The sequence below is a fragment of the Mustelus asterias genome, chromosome 3 (genome assembly GCF_964213995.1).
Source record: "Mustelus asterias chromosome 3, sMusAst1.hap1.1, whole genome shotgun sequence".
NCBI lineage: Eukaryota > Metazoa > Chordata > Chondrichthyes > Carcharhiniformes > Triakidae > Mustelus > Mustelus asterias.
Genome location: NC_135803.1, coordinates 56,923,609 through 56,950,985, shown reverse-complemented (window position 1 = coordinate 56,950,985; position 27,377 = coordinate 56,923,609). Strand labels below are relative to the sequence as shown.

The 27,377-nt window shown below is 42.0% G+C and overlaps 1 protein-coding gene across 1 annotated transcript in view; it reads left to right on the top strand.

Moving 5' to 3' along the window:
* The window catches only part of ppm1lb (protein phosphatase, Mg2+/Mn2+ dependent, 1Lb), a 156,766-nt gene extending 129,686 nt beyond the window's left edge, over window positions 1-27,080 (top strand). Inside the window, exons 3-4 of the mRNA XM_078209031.1 lie at window positions 22,219-22,380; window positions 26,387-27,080. Of these exons, the coding sequence (XP_078065157.1) occupies window positions 22,219-22,380; window positions 26,387-26,733 (509 nt within the window). The 3' untranslated portion in view covers window positions 26,734-27,080. The remainder of the gene's footprint in view (window positions 1-22,218; window positions 22,381-26,386) is intronic.
* Window positions 27,081-27,377: the final 297 nt, after the last annotated feature.

The window sequence follows — 27,377 nt, the reverse complement described above, 5'->3', positions numbered from 1 at the left end:
CTGGTTAGTAACCAATACAGTTTGTTGTTAAGTAGATAAAATTTGTAATCCCAGATACTTACTAAGAGAAAGAGCCACAAAACTTCATGATTTATAACAAACAAGAGAAATATTATTTGTACAAGAGTCAACAAGGTAAACTATCTTTTCGATATTCTAAAATCCAGAATTAACATGGGCTAAATATTACTAAAACATGGGTGAACATTATACATATAAAATGGATACATATACTACAAATTGCACATTAAAGGGCTGAAACGACCAAAACAAATCTCATGAATTTTCTTGGAAACCACCCAGATGTCAGTGAACACTGAATCACAAAATATCATTTAAACATGGATTTTGTGCACTGTGTCCAAGCATGTGTGGCCTGTCTTGCTGTCACACTCTTGTGCCAGGTGTTGTCCTTCAACCAGAGCCTGGCCTCTGTCCCAAAAGCACAGAAGCAGCCTGAAAATATAGATTCCCTCTCATATTGAAAGAGATTAAGCATTTCCACCAGCTTCAAGTAGAAAGAACTGTTTTGTAGCACAGCCAGCTAATGTCTTCTGTGGCAATGAAATTCCCAAAAGTGAAAATTATAAACATGGTTATCTGTGAAGTGACTATGTATAACGTAGAAGGAACTAAACAGCATTATTTGCAGACCTGTTAATACTTGAAAAATCCAATTATCTCAAGAAGTACTTGGAACTTTATAATTTACCTAGAAAATAAGAATAAAAGCATTCTTGGAAACTTGTTCAGGGCCGGACAGATTGAACATGTTAACCTAAATAAAAATTAAATAAATTCAATAATAAGACCCATTAAAGCAGATATAATTTAATAAAATAAAGACTGGGATAAATTACCTAAAGTTTCTTTGGGCGGTGATGTAGTTTAATGTTGCCTTTTATCTCAGTCTCAGAATATTTTAAAAACATTATTAACTACAATCAAAGTCTATTTTTTATCAGAATCATTCTGTGTACAGCTAACTTCATAGCACTGTACCCTTCATCTTTGTTTAATTCTTTAACAATAATATATATATTTATCACAACATTATGGTCAACATACTCATAATTTTTAAAATCAGATTTCAAAATTACATAAGTTTTAAAAGAAATCTGTTTGAAATCTGCTTTGGGCTGCAACCCAAAAATGGAATTTTCCATTGCTGGTAATAGCTACACAAGATCACCACTATACCACTGAAAATCTGTTAAGCAAACACTGAAATATTCATATTAGATACACGAAGGATGCTCTTGGCCCCTCAGTGGATGAGTGTTCAGCAAGGAAACTAATTGTTCTCTGTCTAGGTTGGTGTCATTCATATGTGATATTAAACCAAATCTTAATTTATTAGATACAATGGAAGAGGAAAATACCAAAATAAACATAAACATATTCAACTACCACTGCCCATGAAAAATTGTTTGGTAATTTTTGCAGGTACAAAACATTCTGAACTGTCACTGGGGCTGCTGGTTTTTAGGACCTACTAAGTCAAGTTCTGTTTTATTATGTGAATTCAAGATTTTTTTACTAATTTGGGGATCACATTCTACAGTTGCCTTCTTTATTAAAGAGGACTACTAAGTCAAATTATCTTTTTATTGAATAGGGTGATATGTTTTTCCTGGTGAATTGGAGATCTCACTTAGTGATTCCACCCAGTTACCCATTAAAATTGTAATCAAATGTTCTTGATACTAGCCTTGAGGTTATTTACATGGCATACATGCACATGTTTAAACACTGGTAATTGTTTCAACAAACTATATACATTTCATCGTAGTCAGTCTTGAGTTTGACAGCATTTTGGCAGAATGCTAAATTGTTGGAGCCCTGCGACACAGCCCAATAAAAGTCTCCAGAATTATCGTAGCTTGTAGCTTACACAATGATCAGAGGATCGATACTTGCTGAAGCTGAAAGAGATGATGAGAGTGATGAGTATGGCAGGGGATATGGGGGCAACACCATCATCCCCATGGCATGGCAACAGTTCACATGACAGTTCACGTGAACAAAATAAGCAGAATACAGAGAAAGGAAGACACCGTCTTCAGTGGATAAGAAAGAAGTTAAGAACGTGCATTTATGTGCTGTCTTTCCCATCCTCGGGACATCACACATTATTTCACATGAAGTTCTTTTTTGAAGTATAGTCACTGTTGTAATATGGAGAGCTGCAACAGGCAAGTTACAGAGAGCAAGATCTCAAACAGGAGTGCAATAAATGACCAGATAATTTGCTTTTAACGGTGCTAGTTAGATATAAATGAGGACAGGACACCAAGAGAACTTAGCCAGGGTGGGGGGAACTCTGTCTGCATATAACATTCTAGCTGTGGTCCTCCTTTCAGTCAGTTTCCATTTTATTTTGTGTCCCGCTTGCCAAGTCTGCTCCTGTACAGGTACAGGTAGTGCAGTCTTTGATGGAATCCATACTCAAAAGACAGAGCATCTCAACCAAGAACATCTCTATTAAAGCCATGGGATTGCATTGTTACAAAGTTGCAGTTGCAGAGGCATATGCCTAGGTGTGTGTTAAAATGTTACATCGGTAAGCTTTTGTTTTACCCTTAAATCACTTTATTTGCTTCCACCACTTTTCCATGTTGCTTCTTTTTAGTCGTTGCATGCAAAATGGCCTTGTCACTTGTTTTGAGTGATAAAACATGAATTGATGTTGTTCAGTGGGAGGCCTGTGGAAGGGATGATTGATTGTTTACGTGACTGCTTTGTATTGGCGGAATGTTGGAGGATGTGGCTGTCAGATGATGGATAGGGTAATCCTGACAATGATGAAGCCGCCACTGACATCCTGGGCAGAAATGTACGTCACTGCTGATACATTGGCTACATCATATTCCTCCTCCTTCTAATCATCTGAATAGACTTTTTACTCTGTGCCTGGTTCTTGCATCTTGCTGCTGTGCAACGCTATGCAGATTGCAGCATACCACAAGCACTCTCGAGATCCGGGAGTGGATCACATGGCATCTCCAGGTCTGTCAAAACACCTGAAGCACATCTTCACAATGCCAAAGGCTTGCTCAGTAATACATCTGATTATCCTGTGGCATTCTTGCATTGCTCCTGGGCCACAATTCTTAGATTGCATGTGGTATTATTGGCCATGTTTTAAGTCCTTGTTTTCTTCGAAGTGTGCAGAGATTTTATTTATCTTTTAATGGGATGTGGGCATCACTGGCTGGGTAAGCATTTATATAGAACAGTGTATGCAGAACACTTGCAGAACTGATAGACCAGAGATTCAAAATGAAGATTAGATATACAAACTTCCATAGTTGTCTGAATAACCTCCAAATTTATCACAGTAATCTCTCAACACTGCTACTGTGGGCAAAATCTTTCACAAAAGGTAAAAACCAGTTGTGAGGTTTCAGTGCTTATTAGCAATTTCCATGCAGTGCTGCTGGAGTGCCTGGGCACAACCTCTCTCCCCAGCGCTGCACTCCCCTGGTTGCCAGATGCAAGTGCTTCACACTTTCTGCCATCATGCCGCCATAGATGGATTTTTTGATGGGGGCAATGATTCCGACGTACTGGCCTGGTGATGAGATGTAATAAGAACATAAGAACATAAGAACTCGAAGCAGGAGTAGGCCATCTGCCCCTCGAGCCTGCTCCGCCATTCAATAAGATCATGACTGATCTTTATGTGGACTCAGCTCCACTTACCCGCCCGCTCACCATAACCCTTAATTCCTTTACCGTTCAAAAATGTATCTATCCTTGCCCTAAAAACATTCAATGAGGTAGCCTCAACTGCTTCACTGGGCAGGGAATTCCACAGATTCACAATCCTTTGTGTGAAGAAGTTCCTCCTCAACTCAGTCCTAAATCTGCTTCCCCTTATTTTGAGGCTATGTCCCCTAGTTCTAGTTTCACCCGCCAGTGGAAACAACTTCCCTGCTTCTATCTTATCTATTCCCTTCATAATCTTATATGTTTCTGTAAGATCTCCCCTCATTCTTCTGAATTCCAATGAGTATAGCCCCAGTCTACTCAGTCTCTCCTCATAAGCCGACCCTCTCAACTCCAGAATCAACCTAGTGAATCTCCTCTGCACCCCCTCCAGTGCCAGTATATCCTTTCTCAAGAAGGAGACCAAAACTGTACACAGTACTCCAGGTGTGGCCTCACCAGCACCTTATACAGAAATCATAGAAATCATAGAAGAAATCATAGAAACCCTACAGTACAGAAAGAGGCCATTCGGCCCATCGAGTCTGCACCAACCACAATCCCACCCAGGCCCTACCCCCATATATTTTACCCACTAATCCCTCTAATCTATGCATCCCAGGACACCAAGGGGCAATTTTAGCATAGCCAATCAACCTAACCCGCACATCTTTGGATTGTGGGAGGAAACCGGAGCTCCCGGAGGAAACCCACGCAGACACGAGGAGAATGTGCAAACTCCACACAGACAGTGACCCAAGCCAGGAATCGAACCCAGGTCCCTGGAGCTGTGAAGCAGCAGTGCTAACCACTGTGCTACCGTGCCGCCCGTACAGCTGCAACATAACCTCGCTGTTTCTAAACTCCATCCCTCCAGCAATGAAGGACAAAATTCCATTTGCCTTCTTAATTACTTGCTGCACTTGCAAACCAACTCCTCGAGATTCCTGCACAAGGACAGCCAGGTCCCTCTGCACAGCAGCATGTTGCAATGTTTTACCCTTTAAATAATAGTCCATTTTGCTGTTATTCCTACCAAAATGGACGACCTCATATTTACCAACATTGTACTCCATCTACCAGACCCTCGCCCACTCACTTAGACTATCTATATCCCTTTGCAGACTTTCAGCATCCTCTGCACACTTTGCCCTTCCATCCATCTTAGTGTCATCTGCGAATTTTGACACACTACACTTGGTCCCCAACTCCAAATCATCTACGTAAATCGTAAACAATTGCGGTCCCAACACTGATCCCTGAGGCACACCACTAGTCACCGATCACCAACCAGAAAAACACCCATTTACCTCCACTCTTTGCTTTCTGTTAGTTAACCAATCCTCTATCCATGCTAACCCGTAACACTGTGCATCTTTATCTTATGTAGCAGTCTTTGGTGCGGCACCTTGTCAAATGCCTTCTGGAAATCCAGATACACCACATCCACAGGTTCCCCATTGTCCATTGAACATGTAATGTTCTCAAAGAATTCCACCAAATTAGTCAAACATGAACCCATGCTGCGTCTTACCAGTGGGACAATTTATATCCAGATGTCTCGCTATTTCTTCCTTGATGATAGATTCAAGTATTTTCCCTACTATAGAAGTTAAGCTAACCAGCCTATAGTTACCTGCCTTTTGTCTACCTCCTTTTTTAAACAGCGGCGTCACATTTGCTGTTTTCCAATCTGCGGGAACCACCCCAGAGTCCAGCGAATTTTGGTAAATTACCATTAGTGCATTTGCTATTTCTCCCACCATCTGTTTTAGTACCTTGCATTCCATCAGGGCCAGGAGACTTGTCTATCTTTAGCCCCATTAACTTGCCCAACACTACCTCTTTCGGGATAATGATAGTTTCTAGGCTCGCACCTGCCGTAGCCTTCCGGTCATCAATTTTTGGCATGTTATTTGTGTCTTCCACTGTGAAGACCGACACAAAATACCTGTTCAAAGCCTCAGCCATTTTCTCATTTCCAGTTATTACATCCTCCTTCTCGTCCTCTAAAGGACCAATGTTTACTTTCGCCACTCTTTTTTGTTTTATATATTTGTAGAAACTTTTGCTATCTGTTTTTATATTCTGAGCTAGTTTACTCTCATAACCCATCTTAGCTTTCTTTATAGCTTTTTTCGTGGCTTTCTGCTGACCTTTAAAGATTTCCCAATCCTCTAGGTTCCCACTAATCTTTGCCACTTTGTATGCATTTTCTTTCAACTTGATACCCTCCTTTATTTCCTTAGATATCCATGGCTGATTATCTCTTTTTCAACAGTCCTTCCTTATCACTGGTATATACTTTTGCTGAGCACTGTGAAAGATCGCTTTGAAAGTCCTCCACTGTTACTCAGTTGTCCCACCATAACGTTTTTGCTCCCAGTCTACCTTAGCCAACTCCACCCTCATCCCTATATAGCCTCCTTTGTTTAAGTAAGATCCAATACCAAGACACTGGTATTGGATCTTACTTTCTCACGCTCCATCTGTATTTTAAATTCAACCATACTGTGACCGCTTTTTCCAAGAGGATCCCTAACTGCAAGGTCATTAATTATTCCTGTCTCATTACACGGGACCAGATCTAGGATAGCTTGCTCCCTCGTAGGTTCCATTACATACTGTTCAAGGAAGCTATTGCGGATACATTCTATGAACTCCTCCTCAAGGCTGCCTTGACTAACCTAGTTTGACCAATTGATATGTAGTTTAAAATCCCCCATGATAATTGCTGTACCATTTTTACCTGCATCAGTTATTTCTTTGTTTATTTCTCGCCCCACCATGATGTCATTATTTGGTGGCCTATAGACTACACCTATCAGTGACTTTTTCTCCTTACTATTTCTAATTTCCACCCAAATGGATTCAACCTTTTTTCCCATAGAACCTATATCATCTCTCACTACCGCCCTGATATCATCCTTAAATATCAGAGCTTCACCACCTCCCTTACCTTCCTGTCAGTCCCTCCGAACAGTTTGATACCACTGGATATTCAACTCCCAGTCGTGACCATCTTGCAACCATGTCTCTGTAATGGCCACCAAATCATACTCGTTCGCAATGATTTGTGCTGTCAACTCATTTACCTTGTTTTGAATGCTATGAGCATTCAGATAAAGTGCCCTTATGCTAGTTTTTGTACCTTCCTTTTGAATTCTAACACTTCCATTAATAACATCTCCTGAGTTCTCCTTCCTTTTAACTGTTTTCCTGATTTTTGATGTAGTTGGAACCTTCTCCCCACATTTTGTCCTTCCCTCCCTCCTTCTCGGACTCCTTACATAGGTTCCCATCCCCTTGGCCTATTAGTTTAAACCCTCCCTAACCGCTGTAGCAAACACTCCCCCTGGGACATCAGTCCCAGTCCTGTCCAATTTGTACAGGTCCCACCGTCCCAGGAATCTGAAACCCAACCCCCTGACACCACGTCTTCAGCCACGTATTTATCCGATATATCCTCTCATTTCTACTCTGACTAGCACGTGGCACCGGTAGTAATCCTGAGATCACTACCTTTGAGGTCCGATTTCTTAACTTTCTTCCTAGCTCCCTATATTCTGCTTTTAGGACCTCATCCCTTTTTTTTTTACCTGTGTCGTTTGTACCAATGTGTACTACGACCACTGGCTGTTCGCCCTCCCCCTTCAGAATGTCCTGCAGCCGCTCCAAGATATCCTTGACCCTAGCACCAGGGAGGCAACATACCATCCTGGAGTCTCGTTTGCGGCCACAGAAATGCCTGTCCATTCCCCTTACAATTGAATCCCCTATAACTATTGCACTGGCACACTTTTTACCCCTCCCCTCTGCAGCAGAACCAACCGTGGTGCAACAAGTTTGGCTGCTGCTGCTTTCCCTAGAGAGGTCATTCCCCTCAACAGTATCCAAATCGATATATCTGTTTTGCAGGGGAATGGTCACAGGAGATTCCTGCACTACCTGCCTATCTCTCTTGCTCTGTCTGGTGGTCACCCATTCTCTTCCTGCCTGCGGAGTCTGAGCCTGTGGTGTGACCAATTCTCTATACGTGCTGTCCACGATACTCTGACTCGCGGATGCTCCATAGTGTCTCCAGCCGCCGCTCCAGCTCTGAAACTCGAGCTTCCAGGAGCTGTAGCTGGGGACTGGAACTGTCCCCAGCCTGCCACATGGAGCAAGAGGAGCAAACCACGGCTTGGAGCTCTCCTGCCATGTCTTACCCCTTTAAATTAAACTTTTGAAAGATGTTTTGTTTCAAACATATCCAATTTTCTAGGGCCCTTCTTTCCTGCTCCCTGTTACTACCGAGTATAACCTTTTCAAACTATAAACCACAGAAATACCATAATAGGAGGACATGGATTTGGGAGCATGTGGGGATTAACAACTACAAGCCACGAACACAAAGAGAAAACACTTACCAATCAGCACTCTCGCTTGTAGCCTCTGCTGCCCGTTTCACCCAACTCCCTCTGTTCACCCAACTCCAAAAGCACTCCTCTCAGTCAGACAGCACTCACTGTGCAGGCCATAAATTTATTATAATGATGTTCCCAATGTTGAACATCGGGAAATGTGGTCCGTCAGTGACGGGAAAGGTGTGGGGGAGAAGGGACACTCGGGCCGTGCTTTCACACCAACATAAAACACAACTTTTATTTCTCACGATATTTTCTGTTCCCGTTGCCGAATCCGCCATACGCAAACAGGAGTGGAAAATCCCAGCCCTAGTCTCCAATTCTCCAGCTAAGTAAGCCCACCAGCTGTCTCATGGTCTTATATTTTTACTGTTAACCCCTTAAATCATCATGGCCTTTTAAGCTTAATCAAGCTGCATTAATTGCATTTAATTAATTTTAATCTTCCTAGAACTAAAAATTACCTCTAAAATATTGCTACGAATCGTGAATTGGGTATTTATGGCACGTGAACCCTCAGTTAAATGCAAATCATGATAATATGGCTGTACTTGAGTAATCAACAGCCAGCTCTTCTGAATGGGTTGCTCGGAAGCAATGTAATGCGCTGCAGTTAAATATGCAAATCAGCAGGTTAAAGCTGGTTGCCTAATCTGCTGTTAATTTCCCTAGTTTTAACCCCCACATGCTCCCAAATCCATGTCCTCCTACACATTAAAGTGTAATGCCTTGCATCTTAATGTGGTACTCACTCAGTATTGCATTGAGATCTCAACCTAGGTTATGTGCCCAAGTCTCTGGAGTAGGGTTTAAAGTCAGAACCTGCTACTCAGAATTGGGTTGTAATCACCAAAGTCAAGGCTAACACATAAAAGTTACTTCACCAAATAAAGTCATTTAACAGCAATTTGCTCACCCATCCACATATCAACAATATTACTCACTAGCTAAGACTTCTACCTACTTCCTTCATAAGATTATTTATTTCTTCTGCAATCACCCAAATCTCAAAAGTTGCAAGTATTTACAGAAGTGAACACCAAAATCTATGTGGTCAAAATGTGTTCACTTTATAGAACAAATTACACAAAAAAAAACGCAGAAAATCCATTTACTTCTGTCTACGCTATCCACTTTGCTTTCTCAGAATCCAAGTCTGCTGCTTCTATATATTTATGAGGTATATATATATTTATGTATGTATTTGTTTTTATTAGAATTGTTTTATTTTAATATTTTTTGATCAAGTACAATTTGTCTTTCTCCATCAACACTCAGCCAGCTTTTTAGTCTTGCCACATGTTCTTGTTTTAACTTCAGGGACAAACAGTGGAATAGAGTTTCCACTTGGGCATAATCAGAAAATGTGCTTGAAATTGGTTAGTTTTTAAGTTTCCTCTAAAATGTAGTTGCATAATCATAAAAGTCAAATTCTCCATGAACCAGAGCATCGGGTAACATAATTGTTTATTTTTCTTTGCTTTCCATTATGAAACGTTTCTCGATGTAGTAAAGAGTGGTAAGCTGGTGAATTTTTATTAATACAGCTGAAAATAGTTTTATCAACAAAATAAACATTTTTAATATGAGGCTCTGTTAGTTTGTTTTGGGGGCCGTTTAATCTCCAAATTTACTTATCCAACCAATAGCAGACAATTTAGTGATGCTACTCAGGAAACATTTATTAAGCAACAAAAGTTATACTTAACAATTTAGGCCATGACTTTACTGGCATAACACAGTTCTTTCTTGCCAATTCAGCGTAGTGCACGAGGCGACACAGTGATTAGCACTGCTGCCTCACAGCACCAGGGACCCAAGTTCAATTCCAGCCTCGGGTCACTGTCTGAGCGGAGTTTGTATGTTCTCCCTGTGTCTGCATGGATTTCCTCTGGGTGCTCCGGTTTCCTCCCACAGTTCAAAGGTGTGCGGGTTAGGTTGATTGGCCATACTAAATTGACCCTAGTGTCAGGGGATTAGCAGGGTAATTATATGGGGTTACAGGAATAGGGCCTGGGTGGGATTGTGGTCGGTGCAGACTCAATGGGCCAAATGGCCTCCTTCTGCATTGTATGGATTCTATGACACAGGATCTTCTCTCTCTTACTCTCTATCTATCTCTGTCTATTTATCTCTCTCTCTGTCTGTCTGCCCATCTAGCTATCTATCTACATATACATATATAACTAACTCTCCAGTTTCAAATTCGGCATATACCTGGTAGCTTAAGGCTGGTTCATTTTAACTGTTTCCAAATCACAACCCAGATGCATGATAAGTGATGTTACTGATTCCTGATTGGCTCATACATCATGTGATCAGGCCCTGAGTCCAGGTGGTGCACGATCTGATTGGTTTCCTGAGGATGATGGTCATTTATTGATGTCATTTCCTATCGTCCCCTGATTGGCGCTCCAAGGTGTCAATTACTTGTGAGACTGCCCTTCTCATGAGAGCTGTTTTCATCATTTCATAAAATTTTACAACTTCCTTCTATGATGATGGGGACCTTAGGGTGTTTTTAATGTCAGCTTATTTGAGATAAGGGAGCGCATAATATCCAGTAACACTAGACTCATCATTCCAGATGTCTAATTGATTTATAGGCAACAGTATTATATGCATTTTTTCCATTGTATGTTTCTGTTCTGCTTGGTACAAGTCATTTATTAGTGCATGGTACAAGTCACTTAAAAATACAGAGTGATCATAGCTTTACAAAAATTGCAAAGTTACAGAAATTACACAAAGTATATAAAATACTTATAAAATCATTGATTGAAAGTGATTGATGTGAAGGTAGTGAGATTCACTTAAATATATAACACGCTGCATTTCTAAGTAATAAAAGCCAAAAGAACTATCGAGTTACAAAAGCTAATTACAGAACTTAATTCTAAACTTACAAAGTCAAAGAAGGAAAGTAAACTCTTTCTTTCAAAAACATCATGGGGTGAATTTTACCGTCCCACCCGCCAAAGGAATCAGAGCAGGCAAGGGACGGACCGTGGAAAGGTCCGTTGACCTCGGGTGGGATTTTACGGTTTTGGGATGAGCACGGCCGTAAAGTCCTGCCCCACAAGTAAAACTGCACTAATTTAAGACATAAATTAAAGGGGTTTGGATGGGGAGGAGTTTGTTAGATGTGTTCAGGAGGGTTTCCTGACACAGCATGTGGATAAGCCTACAAGAGGAGAGGCTGTACTCGATCTGGTACTGGCTAATGAGCCTGGACAGGTGTCGGATCTCTCAGTGGGGGAGCATCTTGGGGATAGTGATCATAACTCTATCTCCTTTATGCTACCATTGGAAAGAGATAGGATCAGGCAAGCTAGGAAAGTGTTTATCTGGAGTAAGGGGAAATATGAAGCCATCAGGCAGGAGATTAGAGGCGTAAATTGGAAGGAGGCATTCTCGAGGAAAAGTACTGAAGTAAGATGGCAGATTTTCAAGGAATGTTTGTCTGGAGTTCTGCATGACAACGTTCCAATGAGACAGGGAGGTGTTGGTAGGATACGGAAACCGTGGTGCACAAAAGCTGCACTGAACCTAGTGAGAAAGAAAAGGAAAGCATACAAAACGTTCAGAGAGCTAGGCGATGATAGGGATCTAGATGAGTATACAGCTTGTAGGAAGGGACTTAAGAAAGAAATTAGGAGAGCCAGAAGGGGTCACGAGAAGGCCTTGGCAGGTAAGATTAAGGAGAACCCTAAGGCGTTCTATAAATATGTGAAGAGTAAAAGGATGAGATGTGAAAGAATAGGACCTATAAAAGGTGAAGGTGAGAAAGTCTGTACAGAACCGGAAGAAATAGAGGTGCTTATGAATATTTTACCTCGGTATTCACGGTGGAAAAAGACCTGGGTGGTTGTACTACAGGATTGAGGCGGACTGAAAAGATTGAGTATGTGGACATTAAGAAAGAGGATGTGTTGGAAATTTTGAATAGCATCAAGATAGATAAGTCGCCGGGACCAGATGGGATGTACCCCAGGTTACTGTGGGAGGTGAGGGAAGAGATTGCCGAGCCTCTGGCGATGATCTTTGCATCGTCGATGGAGACGGGAGAGGTTCCGGAGGTTTGGAGGATTGTGAATGTGGTTCCTATATTCAAGAAAGGGAATAGGGATAGCCCAGGAAATTACCGACCGGGGAGTCTAACCTCAGTGGTTGGTAAGTTGATGGAGAAGATCCTGAGGGACAGGATTTATGAACATTTAGAGAAGTTTAGTATGCTCAAAAGTAGTCAGCACGGCTTTGTCAAAGGCAAATCGTGCCTTACGAGCCTGGTGGAGTTCTTTGAAAATGTGGCTAAACACATTGACGAAGGAAAAGCGGTAGATGTGGTTTACATGGACTTCAGCAAGGCATTCAATAAGGTCCCCCATGCAAGACTTCTCGAGAAAGTGAGAGGGCATGGGATCCAAGGGGCTGTTACCTTGTGGATTCAGAACTGGCTTGCCTGCAGAAGGCAGAGAGTGGTTGTAGACGAGTCTTTTTCTGAATGGAGGTCGGTCACCAGTGGAGTGCCCCAGGGATCTGTTCTGGGACCCTTGCTGTTTGTCATCTTCATAAATGACCTGGATGAGCAAGTGGAGGGATGGGCTGGCAAGTTTGCCGATGACACGAAGGTTGCCGGTGTTGTGGAAAGTTTGAAGGGATGTCAGAAGCTGCAGAGTGACATAGATAGGATGCAAGACTGGGCAGAGAAGTGGCAGATGGACTTCAACCCGGATAAATGTGTAATGGTCCGTTTTGGCAGGTCAAACGGGATGAAGGTGTATAATATCAAGGGTAAGACTCTTAGCAGTGTAGAGGATCAGAAGGACCTTGGGGTCCGGGTCCATAAGACTCTTAAATCGGCCTCACAGGTAGAGGAGGTGGTTAAGAAGGCATATGGTGTGCTGGCCTTCATCAATCGAGGGATTGAGTTTAGGAGTTGGGAGATAATGATGCAGCTTTATAAGACCCTCGTCAGACCCCACTTGGAGTACTGTGCTCAGTTCTGGTCGCCTCATTACAGGAGGGATGTGGAAATGATTGAAAGGGTGCAGAGAAGATTTACAAGGATGGTGCCTGAATTGGTTGGCATGCCTTATGAGGATAGGCTGAGGGAGCTGGGTCTTTTCTCCTTGGAGAGACGAAGGATGAGAGGTGACCTGATAGAGGTGTACAAGATGTTGAGAGGTATAGATCGGGTGGATTCTCGGAGGCTTTTTCCCAGGGCTGAAATGGCTGCTACGAGAGGACACAGGTTTAAGGTGCTGGGGAGTAGGTACAGAGGAGATGTCAGGGGTAAGTTTTTCACTCAGAGGGTGGTGGGTGAGTGGAATCGGCTGCCGTCAGTGGTGGTGGAGGCAAACTCAATAGGGTATTTTAAGAGACTTCTGGATGAGTACATGGGACTTAATGGGATTGAGGGTTATAGGTAAGCCTATATATAAGCCTAGGTAGGTAGGGACATGACCGGCGCAACTTGTGGGCCGAAGGGCCTGTTTGTGCTGTATATTTTCTATGTTTTATGCTCTATAAGGCTGAATGTTTTAATACTGTACCTGTTTTTCTTTGCACAATAAGGTTCTGAATTTAGGGAATACAAACTGATAAGTTTTAATGTCCAGGGAGGTTGATGGTGCCAGACTGACACTGTTCAACCTTGAAGTTTTCCATCACTGACTTGGGGCCATGTGGTTCTTTTCACTTATCAGTGTGAGTGTGATGCTAATGAAGACCAAGTCATGTGATGTGCCCGCATCCCAGAATTCAGCAGAAAATCATGCTGGGTTGAAGCACTTCGATTACTTGACCATTGGCCATAACTAAACTACAAACTTATTGGAAACAACTCTGAAACCTACCTTTCCTACAGGTCCAATATCCCACCTATGAATAACCTGATTTAAAATTGAATTAAATTGAACCATTCACTGGCCAGAAAAATACAGAGTGGTCCATAGCTTTACAAAAATGACAAAGTTACAGAAATTACACAAAGTATATAAAATACTTATAAAATCATTGGTTGAAAGTTATTGATGTGAAGGTGACCAGTTAGAGTCACAAAAATATTTAGTTTATAAGAAACTAAGAAAATGAATGCTATTTGAAGAGCCTTATTGAACTAGGGTAAAAGGTAGGGCATGGATGATACAATTGAATTGAATCGTAAACCAGTGTAAAAGATACAGAAGACACAAATGCAGTTGGTTTTGGTTATTCATAGAATAGAGCATCTTATAGAATCCTAAAGTGCAGAAAGAGGCCATTCGGCCCATCGAGTCTGCACTGACCACAATCCAACCCAGGCCCTACCCCCATATCCCTCTAACCTACACATCTCAGGAAACTAAGGGGCAATTTTATCATGGCCAATCAACCTAACCCGCACATCTTTGGACTGTGGGAGGAAACCGGAGCACCCGGAGAAAACCCACGCAGACACGAGGAGAATGTGCAAACTCCACACAGACAGTGACCCGAGCCGGGAATCGAACCCAGGTCCCTGGAGCTGTGAAGCAGCAGTGCTAACCACTGTGCTACCGTGCCGTTACATTCAAAACTGCCCAAAATCTTAGGCTGGTTCAGTAGATTCACCCAGATTGCACAAATATAATGTGGAAACAAGCAGAAACGCTATCCTGTGATTCTTTGTACTTTAATAAGCTCTTGAATATTTGCCATTTCCCTTCAGTATCCATAGCATCCCTATAAATTTAATTCACTAATATGTCCAATTTAAGTCTTCAGCAATTTTATTTTTGTTTTAGTTTGAAATTAACACTAGATTCTCATCACTGTTGGTGTTAGGTACCAATTAAAAATGAATACTATTGCATCCCTATGACATTATTGTGAACTACCTTTCCTATTCATGAGCGTGACCAGAGAATCCCAGCAGTGGGTGAGGCCAGAGGATCCGGCCCGAAGGGTAGCACGCTGGCACAGTGGTTAGCACTGCTGCCTCACAGCGCCAGGCACCCGGGTTCGATTCTGGCCTTGGGTGACTGCCTGTGTGGAGTTTGCACATTCTCTGTGCGTCTGCGTGGATTTCGTCAGGATGCTCCGGTTTCCTCCCACATTCCAAAGATGTGCAGGTTAGGTGCATTGGCCAAGCAAAATTGGCCCTTAGTGTCCCATGTATATGTTAGGGGGATTAGTGGGGTAAATAGAAGGGGTCACAGGGATAGGACGGGGTGGGACTTGGTAGGATGCTTTGTCGGAGGGTCAGTGTGGACACAATGGGCCTACATCATGTCTCTTTTGAAGAATGGATTATATTCTTCTTCAATTCCACATCCTCACTCTCTCTGGTATTCAGTGCTTCACCCACTGATAACCCTTTTGTCTCACAAACCACTTCCTAGCAGGCAGATTCCTTTCACGGATCTTTTTCCCATAACGAACTGTTCACATTTCTGCGCCTTGAATTCCACCTACCAATTATCAATCCATTCTGCAGAATCCTGCATTCTTCCTCACAGTTTCCCATGTCCTTCAGTTTGGAGTCACCAGTCAATTATTCTATAATTCTCTTGTGTCCTGTGAACTCTGGATGCAGAAATTTGGAAACATTACAATACGGCAAATGAGATCCGTTTTAGTAGAATTTACTATAAATGTCTTCATAATCAGAGGTTAAATAATGATATTTTAACAATTATATTGTCACATATGTAGTACTGGCCATGGTTCCCTCATTCAGACCAGTTGATGCACTGAACCTATCAAACCAGTTCTTGTGGCTGTTTTCAACAGAATAACTCAAAGCTGTGCCTAAATGCATCATTACCCTCTTTCTTCATCACTGCTTCATTATAGTCCATTCATTTTTCATGATTAATCTCCCTGCCATCATCAATCATTCTAACAAATTATGATTGCCAGTGTTTCAAAAAAAACCTTTGCTCATATTTGAAATAATGTACAGTATTAATAGTTCAAAACAACCGCTGAGACGAGAGTTTGTAAATCAATGTACATTTTTGAATGCACTTGTTCATGGAGGACTGGTCACTGTCACATTGCAGTTTCAAGGGAGCCTACCAAGCAGAAATTACTGCTGCATTTCCCACAACAGTGACTACAATGTCAAAGTGCTTCATTGGTTGTAAAGCACTTTGGGACATCCTGAGGTCATGAAGGGTGCTATATTAATCATAAACTATTTTCTTTACAAGGTCACAGCTTTAGAACCTGAAGGAGGGTTACTAGCAGAAATCATAGAATCCCTACAATGCAGAAGGAGGGCATTTGGCCCATCGTGTCCACACTGACCCTCTGACAGAGCATCCTACCAAGGCTCACTCCATCTTATCCCTGTAACCCCATGTATTTACCCCGCTAATCCCCCTAACTTATACATGGAACACTAAGGGCCAATTTTGCATGGCCAATGCACCTAACCTGCACATCTTTGGAGTGTGGGAGGAAACTGGAGCATCCCGATGAAACCCACGCAGACACAGGGAGAACGTGCAAACTCCACACAGGCAGTCACCCAAGGCCAGAATCGAACCTGGGTCCCTGGCGCTGTGAGGCAGCACTGTGCCACCGTGCTACCTTTTGGGCCGGATCTTCTGATCTCACCCACAGCTGGGGTTCTCCGGTCACGCTGCAGTGAACACAAATTTAGCTGAGTGCCAAATTTTCTGTTCTCACTTGCAGAGGCGGCAGGGCGTGGATGGCTGGAGAATTCCAACCAACATTATCACTAGCAAGCAACATCCAGATCAGATATACACCAATTATGAATATAGGTCAAAAGGATTACAACACAGCAATTTGATAAGGAAGAGTGATAATGTGCAATGAGCCATTGCCAAAAGATGCAATATATGACCAAATTGTCAAATAGGCTGCGCACCAATGAAATATTCAATTCATCACTATTCTGTACATGTTTTAACATCAGTGAGTTATAAATTGGTGTAAGATTTTTGTTTTATCAAACAGTTCACAGAGTTCGGTCTTGTGGAACAAATGCATCAAAACAAAGATTACCAGAATACGTTTTTTTTACTTAAAAATCAGCAAGAGATTACAATTAAGCATCCAATAGTACTGTCACACAGTAATTCCAGATTATACATCAGCATGTGCAGGTCCACTCCTTTACTTTAAGCTCGAACCACTATAAGCAAAATCCTCTTAAGTATATACAAACAACAGGGAGTGGTCAGTTTGGCAGTGGCTCGTTGTAGCAGCTTAACTGGCAACCAACCAAGTTACCCTCTGACTGCAATCCCAAGTCTCTTTTTACAATGTCTTCTTTACCCTTTTTCATGGATGGAACTGAATGTTATATTGCCAGGACCTTATTGTCCCCTTAATACAAATGCCTAATAATATGTTGAGTTCTCTGTCTAAACCACTGGGTGAGCCCACCCTTATGTTATCCACCATTCATTGATTTTCTGTTTCAAACAAGAAATGATTTTTATCATTAGTTTATTAAACCATCTGTGGGGCTTGAGGCCGGACCGAAAGATGTTCTTGTCTTTCTCATACCAGTCGGCGACGCTCCTGCCGAGACCTCACTTATTTGTAAATAAAATAAATTTACAGCACTCAGCAGTTTTTACTTTCCTTCAAAAAGTCTTTTGACTTTCCAAAGCAATCTGGTGCACAAAATGTGGCCAATTCTTTCGTATGGTCACATTACAGCAAACTGCACGGAAAAGAAAACTGTTTTCAGACAGTGGTCAATTCTTTGTATCTTGTACCACATGCTCAGCTATATTTGCACATTATTTGAAGGCTTATTAATGACTTCACTATTACATTGTTAGACTGCCGAAGTGTTCTTACATTTAATAGGGCAGATTTTCTTCTTATAGCTTTTAGCCATAAAGCACTTGGACGGATTATTTGAAGGATATTTGTGCATAAAGGATCACCTCTGTTAAGCCTGTAACAGTCTTATTTTCAGTCTATTTAAATGAATGGGCAGAAAATAAGGTGGTTTTCTTTCACGTGAGTGATTCTATTTGCTCAGTTTATCTCCAGCCACTTTGTCCAAGCGATTCTTCACACTCAACTCCTATAAGAGGAAAGAAAATATGCCCTCATATCAGTAAATTGATTTACTGATTTTACATTGTACATATGTGTATGAATAATTCTGATGTTAAACTAATCATGTCAGAAAATATTCTCAAGCTATTTAAGGCACATATTTGAAATGAACTGGAACTTCCAAAAAAAGTGGAATGGAATATGAAGTATATTATTCAACACAGCATTTAGTATTTTACTGAAAATATCGATGAACGTCAATAAAGCAAAATTACAATTACAGTGAGAGGGCTGGGTTTTGGAGGGCAAGGAGGGGTTTAACATCTTGGGCTGTGCCCTGAAGTGCAGAAGGCAACCCCTCCACCCCTCACCCCTCCACCCACCCACTGAATGAGATGCCCTCTTCTTTCACATCTTTTTTTTATGTAGGCCATAAAAATTGACCTGCTGCAGGCCTGCAAACACCTGTTGTATTATGGCATTGGCACTGTGTTATCCAGGTCAATGGGCTTGCTAACAAGTCTTATAGACCTATAATTATTTATTTACATATGGTGGGCTGCCGATTTTGGTGCCCACCCAGCTAGCATATAATGGAGGTCAGCTCAGAGATATGTGGGCAGATGGTGGACCAGCCACGCGACCTATTTTATGTTTCTTCTCTGCCAAAAACAGTGCAAAAATTAGATGGATTGCCCATTATTCGGCAACTAGCTTAAACTCTTTCCAAGCACTCAGTTTAATGTGTGACTCAAATTCACTTAAACAAACTTCTGTTTATTTAATACTTAAGGTACCAAACTAAAACTTACAACAATTACAATACTTTAACTCTTTTACTGAACATTAACTTTTTAACTGAAGATTAACTCCTTAATTTAACATTAACCGATGCTACCCAATTTAATACAAAATGTCCAGGTTTGTTCCTGATGTAGATTCTGTCCTCATGGTTCTTCTTTGATGATGTTCTTTAAAGTTTAAAGTTTATTCATCAGTGTCACAAGTAGGCTTACATTAACACTACAATGAAGTTACTGTGAAAATCCCCTAGTCGCCACACTCCAGCGCTTGTTCGGGTACACTGAGGGAGAATTTAGCATGGCCAATGCACGTCTTTTGGACTGTGGGAAGAAACCAGAGCACCCGAAGGAAACCCATGCAGACAATGTGCAAATTCTGCACAGACAGTGACCCAAGCCGGGAATCAAACTCGGGTCCCTGGTGCTGTGAGACAGCAGTGCTAACCACTGTGCCGCCATGTCACCCCTCTTGTGAATAATTGATCTCGGAAGACAAAAGACCGAAACATGTCTTCTATCCCCAAACTGTCCCAATCTTCCAGAAAGTTCTCTGGCACAATTGTCCAACCGGAAACCGAACACATTGTCTGACCAGGTCAATGAAGGTACTCACAGAAAACTCCATAATGCTTAGTTTAAATGGTACGTAGGTCACATTGCCTTAACCCATATATGGGTGTGGCTCTGCCATGTCTACCTCAAATTAAACTATTTCCCATATTTGGTCAACACAGGAAAGATTTACTAGGATGCTACTGGGATTTGATGGTTTGAGTTATAAGGAGAGGCTGGATAGACTGGGACCTTTTTTCTCTGGAGCGTTGGAGGCTGAGGGGAGACCTTATAGAGGTCTATAAAATAATGAGGGGCACAGATCAGCTAGAAAGTCAATATCTTTTCCCAAAGGTAGTGGGCATAGGTTTAACGTGAGAGGGGAGAGATACAAAAGGGTCCAGAGGGGCAATTTTTTCACACAGAGGGTGGTGAGTGTCTGGAACAAGCTGCCAGAGATAGTAGTAGAGGCGGGTACAATTTTGTCTTTTAAAAAGCATTTAGGTATTTACATGGGTAACATGGGTATAGAGGGATATGGGCCAAATGCGGGCAATTGGGATTAGCTTAGGGGTTTAAGAAAAAAGGCGACATGGACAAGTTGGGCCAATGTTTCCATGCTGTAAACCTCTATGACTCTATGAAAGGAAGTGTCAGGTCACAGTTCACAGACCAGATCCAGCTCACAGCAACTTTACAGCTTGCATCTGTGTTTGATTATAACTTGACCAAAATTCTAGCATGTTTTGCTCTTTAAAGCCAGTATTGGCATTATTGTTATTAAAATCATTGTACAGTTGTTCTCTCTCTGTTCCACCCCTTAGTGTCCAAAGATGTGTCGGTTAGATGGATGAGCCGTAGTGAATGTGCGGGGTTATGGGAATAGGGTTGGGGAGAGGGCCTGCATAGACACTCTCTGTCAGAGAGTCAGTGCAGACCCGATGGGCTGAATGGCCTCCTTCTGCACTGTAGGGTTTCTATGAAAAACACACCTGGCTGGGCACGTAAAACCCAGCCCACGTTTAAGATCATTTTCTCTTCGAAAATTTATCAAATAGAAAATCTCAAATCAAGCTTTAGTCATTAACTTCCAAGTTACTTGGAATAATAGAGCTATTTCAATAAAGTGAAGTTGCCTAAGTTATGACAAAGGCCCTTTTCACTCCTGGGTCAGGTGCACAGAGCTGGGAGAATTCCTAGCCATGTGAACCTGACTTTTAAAATTGGCCTGCCAAACGTCTAATTTTTTTATCCAAGGGGTAGGCTAGAATAGGAGTCAGGGTGAGTGATCCAGAAATAGTGAGGAATCAGAGGTGGGTGATTTGAGTGCAGATGAAAGGGAGGCATTCAGAAAGGCCCCTTTATGAGGTTAGTTATGAATGGTAAGCCAAGGCAGAGATGTCATAGCCTTGTCAGATGAGTGCCAAAGCTGTAAATGTTTTTCAGCTGTTAGCTGAGCCTGGAATGGAGGGCCCATCGTGGGCTTTCCCTATGGGTGTATTGTCATTGTTGTTGCCTCATGCAAGTGTACCGAATTGAACTACTGAAAGCATGGAGTCGATTCTCAAGACACAGCCATGGTGATGGCATCATCTTGCCACTTCTACCTGGTGCAGAAATCATGCAGTCATGTAGTTAGCTGCCAAGGTTCAATGGGTGGCTGAATGATAAACAGTGCCGTGATCATTAGCCCATCCATTTGTCCACTTGCCACCTTTATCACCTGACAACAGTGATTCACCATCACCAACAGACAGCTGCTTAGGCACCCTGGCACTCTCAATGGCCATTTGTTCAACAGGATAGATGTGTTGCAGCTATGTTGACCCACCCACAGTTCAGGCAATTCACCCTTCACCCTTTTTGTCTGCAACAACAGCATGAATTTATGTTTGCCTGATCAAGAGTGCATGCAGGGATATTGTTCTTCATTGTGTCTGTGCATTACAGTGCTCACTCACATGTTCTGTCCTTATCGACGAGAGCCGTGTACACGTACATGCCTCAGTACTGAAGCAGAGGTATGTGCCAAAATCTGACCAGAGTGGAGGTAGCTGTGGATTTAAATTGTCAGCTGCCTCTGTGAAAAGCACATTCGTGAAATGTGCCCCACTACTGTGTTTGGGGGCAGCTCTTAGATTATCAGGCAGTTCCACTATTTTCACCATGTCTGAGAGACCCTCCATTGTGGAAAAAATCTGAGCCAAAATGTTGCTAATTGATATTTGTTCAGCAAAGTGCTGTTTCATGTAGATGAAATTAAGCAGTCAAATATATGTTAGTATAAATGAAATTTAAGCCTTCGGGTGCATTGTACCTTGTATGTTTTTATGCTACCTTACATAGTATGTAAATCATGTTTCCGATCTATTCCTGCCTATAATTATAGCATCGCCTGAAGTGTTCTGTTGGGTACAGGGCTTTGAAATCTTGGAAACAGCACCTCCAAAATAATATTGAGTATTTGATGCACGACCTGACTCAGTGGCGTAACAAACAATAAGCACTGTACACTGCAATAGATGGTAAAGGCCAAACCATCATTAGGAAGCATTTTAAAACTTTATGTTTTATATTCTTCACTGGCCAAAAATGTTATGAAATTCTCTAGTGTTGGAGCTATCATTATTTCTGCTGATGGTAAACCCATAAGCAAAAATCTATAATATCAAAACTGCTAGATTTGCTTCATTTCTTTATTTCTGATAATAATAAATGTATTTTGTTTACAGGCACAACTTGTCTGATTGCACTGCTGTCGGACAAAGAGCTAACTGTTGCAAATGTTGGAGATTCCCGTGGTGTACTGTGTGACAAAGAGGGAAATGCTGTTCCTCTTTCACACGATCACAAACCTTATCAGTTGAAGGAAAGAAAGAGGATAAAGCGGGCAGGTAATGCGAAAAAGAATCTTATTAATCTTGTGTTTCTGAAAAAGCTAAATTCAGCATAAACTATCATGGATGTAATTTTGTCATCATCTGGGATGCCATTGAACTGGATCTTTGTGTACCAGTACTGTTTACAGTTTGATAGCGCCATAAATCAATCCCTGTTCCTGAATGGTAAGGCCTCGTCACATCTGATATTGACCATTGAATTGGCAAGTTGTAACAGTAACGGACAACTTACCACCAGTGCAATTGAAGATTGGGCTACTGTCATGTCAGAACTGGCCCTCAGGAATGTGAAGGGGAGAGACCAGGAAGAGGGCGATCAAAGTAAAGAAGGAGGTAGTGACTTAGGGAGAAATAGCTATGACAATCAAGAGGGAAGTTAATGGCATCAGTGGCAGGGCCCAGAAGGGGTGCAATGGCTGACAGTGGCTGACACAAATTCAGGTAATTATATCTTTAAATATTACTATCGTTCAACATGGCATGACAGTAAAAAACATGGGATTTTAGGCTTCATAAATAGAGAGTAAGTACCAAAGCAGGAACATTCTGTTAATCTTTTATAAATCACTGATTAGGCCCCAGTAAGGTTATTAATTCTGGGCACCACATTTTAGAAAGGATGTCAAGGTCTTAGAGATGATGTAGAGAATGAATAGAGGATATTAACGAGGGCAGTACCACAGATGTAGGAATTCAGTTACTTGGAGACACTAGAGAATCTTAGGTTGCTCTCTTCAAAACAAAGAGGCTTACAGGGAGATTTAATAGAGATATTCAAGATCATGAGGAGTTTTCATACAGTAAATAAGAGAAACTGTTTCCAGTGGCAGAAGGGCAGAAAACCAGAGATCACAGATTTAATGTAAAGGAAGCAGAGATTCTCCCAAAAAAGTTCTAAGTGCTGAATTTGCGGGGAAAATTGTATAAATCATGATTGTTTGTGTTCAGACTCAAATCTCTCACACACTCTGTGCAATGCAGAGGTCACAATTGGGAATACTTTTAAAAGCTCTGGGGACGGGGTGTATTCATGCCAGAGTCTGACAGTTCCGGAACTCTGTGCGTGCGCAGTGGCCCCGAACTGTCAGTCTCCCCGTTTGCTGGCCAGCTCGATCATGGTCTGCACAAGCATTCCCGAGCCAGCCCTGAAACCCCGCTCATCCTGGACCACCGCGATCTCCAGCTCCTCCTCCCACAGCAGCGATGATCCCCCCATGCCCTCACCCTGGCAGACCTGTCCCCATCCCCACGGGAGGAAGACCTCGCTCCTCCCAAGAGGCAGAAACCTCCGCCTCCCCCCCCCAGGCCACCCCGATTGCTGGCCTCCCTCCAATCCCGACCGAATCCAAATGACAGAGTGGCAGCGGGACCCCTCACTCCCACCGATCATCGCTTAGGTCCTGCCCCCAATAGGCCATGCCCCCTTGGCACTGCCCGATGCCCGGTGGGCAGCCCCAAGGTGCCCGCTGGGCATGGGCACTTTATCTCTTGGGCAATGCCAGGGGGCTCAAGCTGGCACTGCCAGGGTGCCCATACCTAGGGGGCACCACACCCCCACCGTTCGATCGCATGAGGGACCCTGATTACCCTCTCTTCACTCCAGCGGGGTCGTCCTGCTAGTTCCCCAAAGGTGGTCCCGACTGCGCCTGATTTCCGGAGGTGGGAAGTGTGTATGCGTCGGGAACGCATGCACGAATTCCATAAATCGGCACATACGCACATCTCCTGACCAAATCCGCCAAAAGATTTGCAAGTTGTAATGGGAGAATCGCACCCATAGAATCCCTACAGTGCAGGAGAAGGGCATTCGGTCCACCGAGCCTGCACTGACAACAAACTCACCCAGGCCCTATCCCCGTAACCCCTTGTATTTACCCTGCTAATCCCTCTGACACTAAGGATCAATTTAGCATGGCCAATCAACCTAACCCACACATATTTGGATTGTGGGAGGAAACTGGAGCACCCAGAGGAAACCCACGCAGACATGGGGAGAATGTGGAAACGCCACACAGACAGTGACCCAAGGCTGGAATTGAACCCGGGTCCCTGGAACTGTGAGGCAGCAGTGCTAACCGCTGTGCCACCGTGCCACCCAACATGGCAAGGGGAAATTCTTTACACAGTGTGCCATTAAGATCTGGAAGGGACTGCCTGAAAGGCTGGAGGAAACTGATGCAGTAATAATTTCCAAAAGACAATTCGATAATTATTGCAAGAGGAAAATTTGCAGAGCAATAGCGGGAGTTGAACTAATTAGACAGTTATTTCAAAGAGCACGATAGGCTTAAAGGCCTGGTTCGGGGTTTTTTTTTTTCTACAGTTGCAATCTAAAGACATTCTTTTTAAGGTCCCTTTCAGGACTGCTTGATAGACTACATGCAAACCTGGGCAAGCCAATTTTGCAGTGAGGGCCTCAAAGCGATAAACCCATTTCGTTCAGATGTGCAAAGGGCCTTTACCTGTTGAAGAGTGGGCAGTGCATGGTGATTTTTTTAACCTAAATTAATATAGCTGGTTATGCACTTTCGCCTCAATGAGTTGCGCTCTTCCTGCCTGTAAGAAAACGTAACATTTTATATTACTTTGACTGAGTGTTCAATACACCATCTCTGATTATTTTATTGGAAATAAGTGAATGGTTGACCCTTCCATGGAATTGATTATTCCATGGAAACTAATTGACCACAAAATGTCCCCTGCTTTTCATCGCAGATACCTTCTTCTAATTGGTTGTTTTTTTAAAAGAGGTCTAATTAAATCATATTATATTTTAGACCATTCCTTGGAATTTATAAGCATAAGCGGTAATAAGGGAGAAACTATTTCTGCTGGTTAGGCAGAACCAGACTAGGGACAAAGCAGCATCTCAGGACTGAAATTAGGGACTGCTTCTGCACACAACATTTTGTCGAAGTTTGGAATTCAATTCCACAAATGGTAATTCATGCTAGATTTTGGGATTGATAGTTTTTTGTTAACCAAAGATATTAAGGAATATGAGGCAAAGGTGGACATATGGAGTTAGGTCACAAATCAGCCATGGAGGTTACTGAATGGCAGAACAGCCTCGAGGGACTGAATGGTTTTCTCCTGTTCGATGTTCTTAAACACAAATGGCAACATTACAGCTATATACAGAATACCTAATATGTAATTAAATAACTATAATAATTTCTACAGTACAACTGAAATTATAAGTATATTGAAATAAAAGAGCTTAATTTTATCCTGCAACTTGTTTGGGCTGTGATATTACGTAGTCATGATGTGGAGATGCCGGCGTTGAACTGGGGTAAACACAGTAAGAAGTTTAACAACACCAGGTTAAAGTCCAACAGGTTTATTTGGTAGCAAAAGCCACACAAGCTTTCGGAGCTCCAAGCCCCTTCTTCAGGTGAGTGGGAATTCTGTTCACAAACAGAGCATATAAAGACACAAACTCAATTTACATGAATAATGGTTGGAATGCGAATACTTACAACTAATCAAGTCTTTAAGAAACAAAACAATGTGATTGGAGAGAGCATCAAGACAGGCTAAAAAGATGTGTATTGTCTCCAGACAAGACAGCCAGTGAAACTCTGCAGGTCTAGGCAACTGTCTCTCCACTCACATTGTTTTGTTTCTTAAAGACTTGATTAGTTGTAAGTATTCGCATTCCAACCATTATTCATGTAAATTGAGTTTGTGTCTTTATATGCTCTGTTTGTGGACAGAATTCCCACTCACCTGAAGAAGGGGCTTGGAGCTCCGAAAGCTTGTGTGGCTTTTGCTACCAAATAAACCTGTTGGATTTTAACCTGGTGTTGTTAAACTTCTTACTATATTACGTAGTCACATGGACCAATCTTAGATTTGGTTCATACTGATCACATGATACCATGACACAATCAGAAAGTTTACGAACTCATTTCTATCACTACAATGGAGCAACATTATATTATTATAATATATAACACATATGTTTTAAGTATATACATGCTTTATTTTGTTATAGGTGGTTTCATAAGTTTCAATGGCTCATGGAGGGTCCAAGGAATTTTGGCCATGTCTCGTTCCCTCGGAGATTACCCTCTCAAAAACCTCAATGTCGTCATCTCTGACCCTGATATCCTGTCTTTTGACCTGGATAAACTACAGCCACAGTTCATGATCCTGGCTTCAGATGGTCTGTGGGATGCTTTCAGCAATGAAGAAGCAGTGAGATTCATCAAAGAACGCCTTGATGAGCCACACTTTGGTGCAAAGAGCATTGTTTTGCAATCTTTTTACAGAGGATGTCCTGATAACATAACTGTAATGGTGGTAAAATTCAGAAACAACAGTAAGACTGAAGACCAGTGAATGGCACTGAGCACATGAGGGCAAGGTTCTTCAAGTAACGCTGTGCAAATTTTAGCAATGTGTGTGATAATAATAGTAAAGGTCATAATATTCACATCTGAATGGTCAGTGCTAGACGGCTTGTAGAATTGGACAAACCAAGTAGCCGCACATTCATTTTAACTGGCTAAGGTCAAAAATCACTCTTTTTATCTATAATCATTTTCAAGTCTCTTCTTATAATATTTCTATTATATATAATACAATGCACAGTGCAAATCTTATGCTACAATGCTAAACTAATTGTGATCAACAGTTTTATAAAGAATAGCCAATTTAAGCAATAAAGCAAAAACTAATTAACATTCAGGAACGCTGTTGCTGATTCAGTGGTTTACATAATCAGTAGAACAGCTACTGAGCAGCCATTCATTGAGTAACTGTGAATTAAAAAAGCTGAATAAATCTAACTAACCCTGACAAAAGGGCAATTCTTTTAACAAACTGCATGATAAAAGGAGAATAAATGTATCTGCATAGTTTGTAGCATAAATTCTTAGGCACATAACATATGGACAGTTGACATGTGACAAATATTTAGTTATTTAGATTTGCTCCTCTTTTTAGTTCTTCCGTGCCACACACACCATAAGCTCTATACTTCT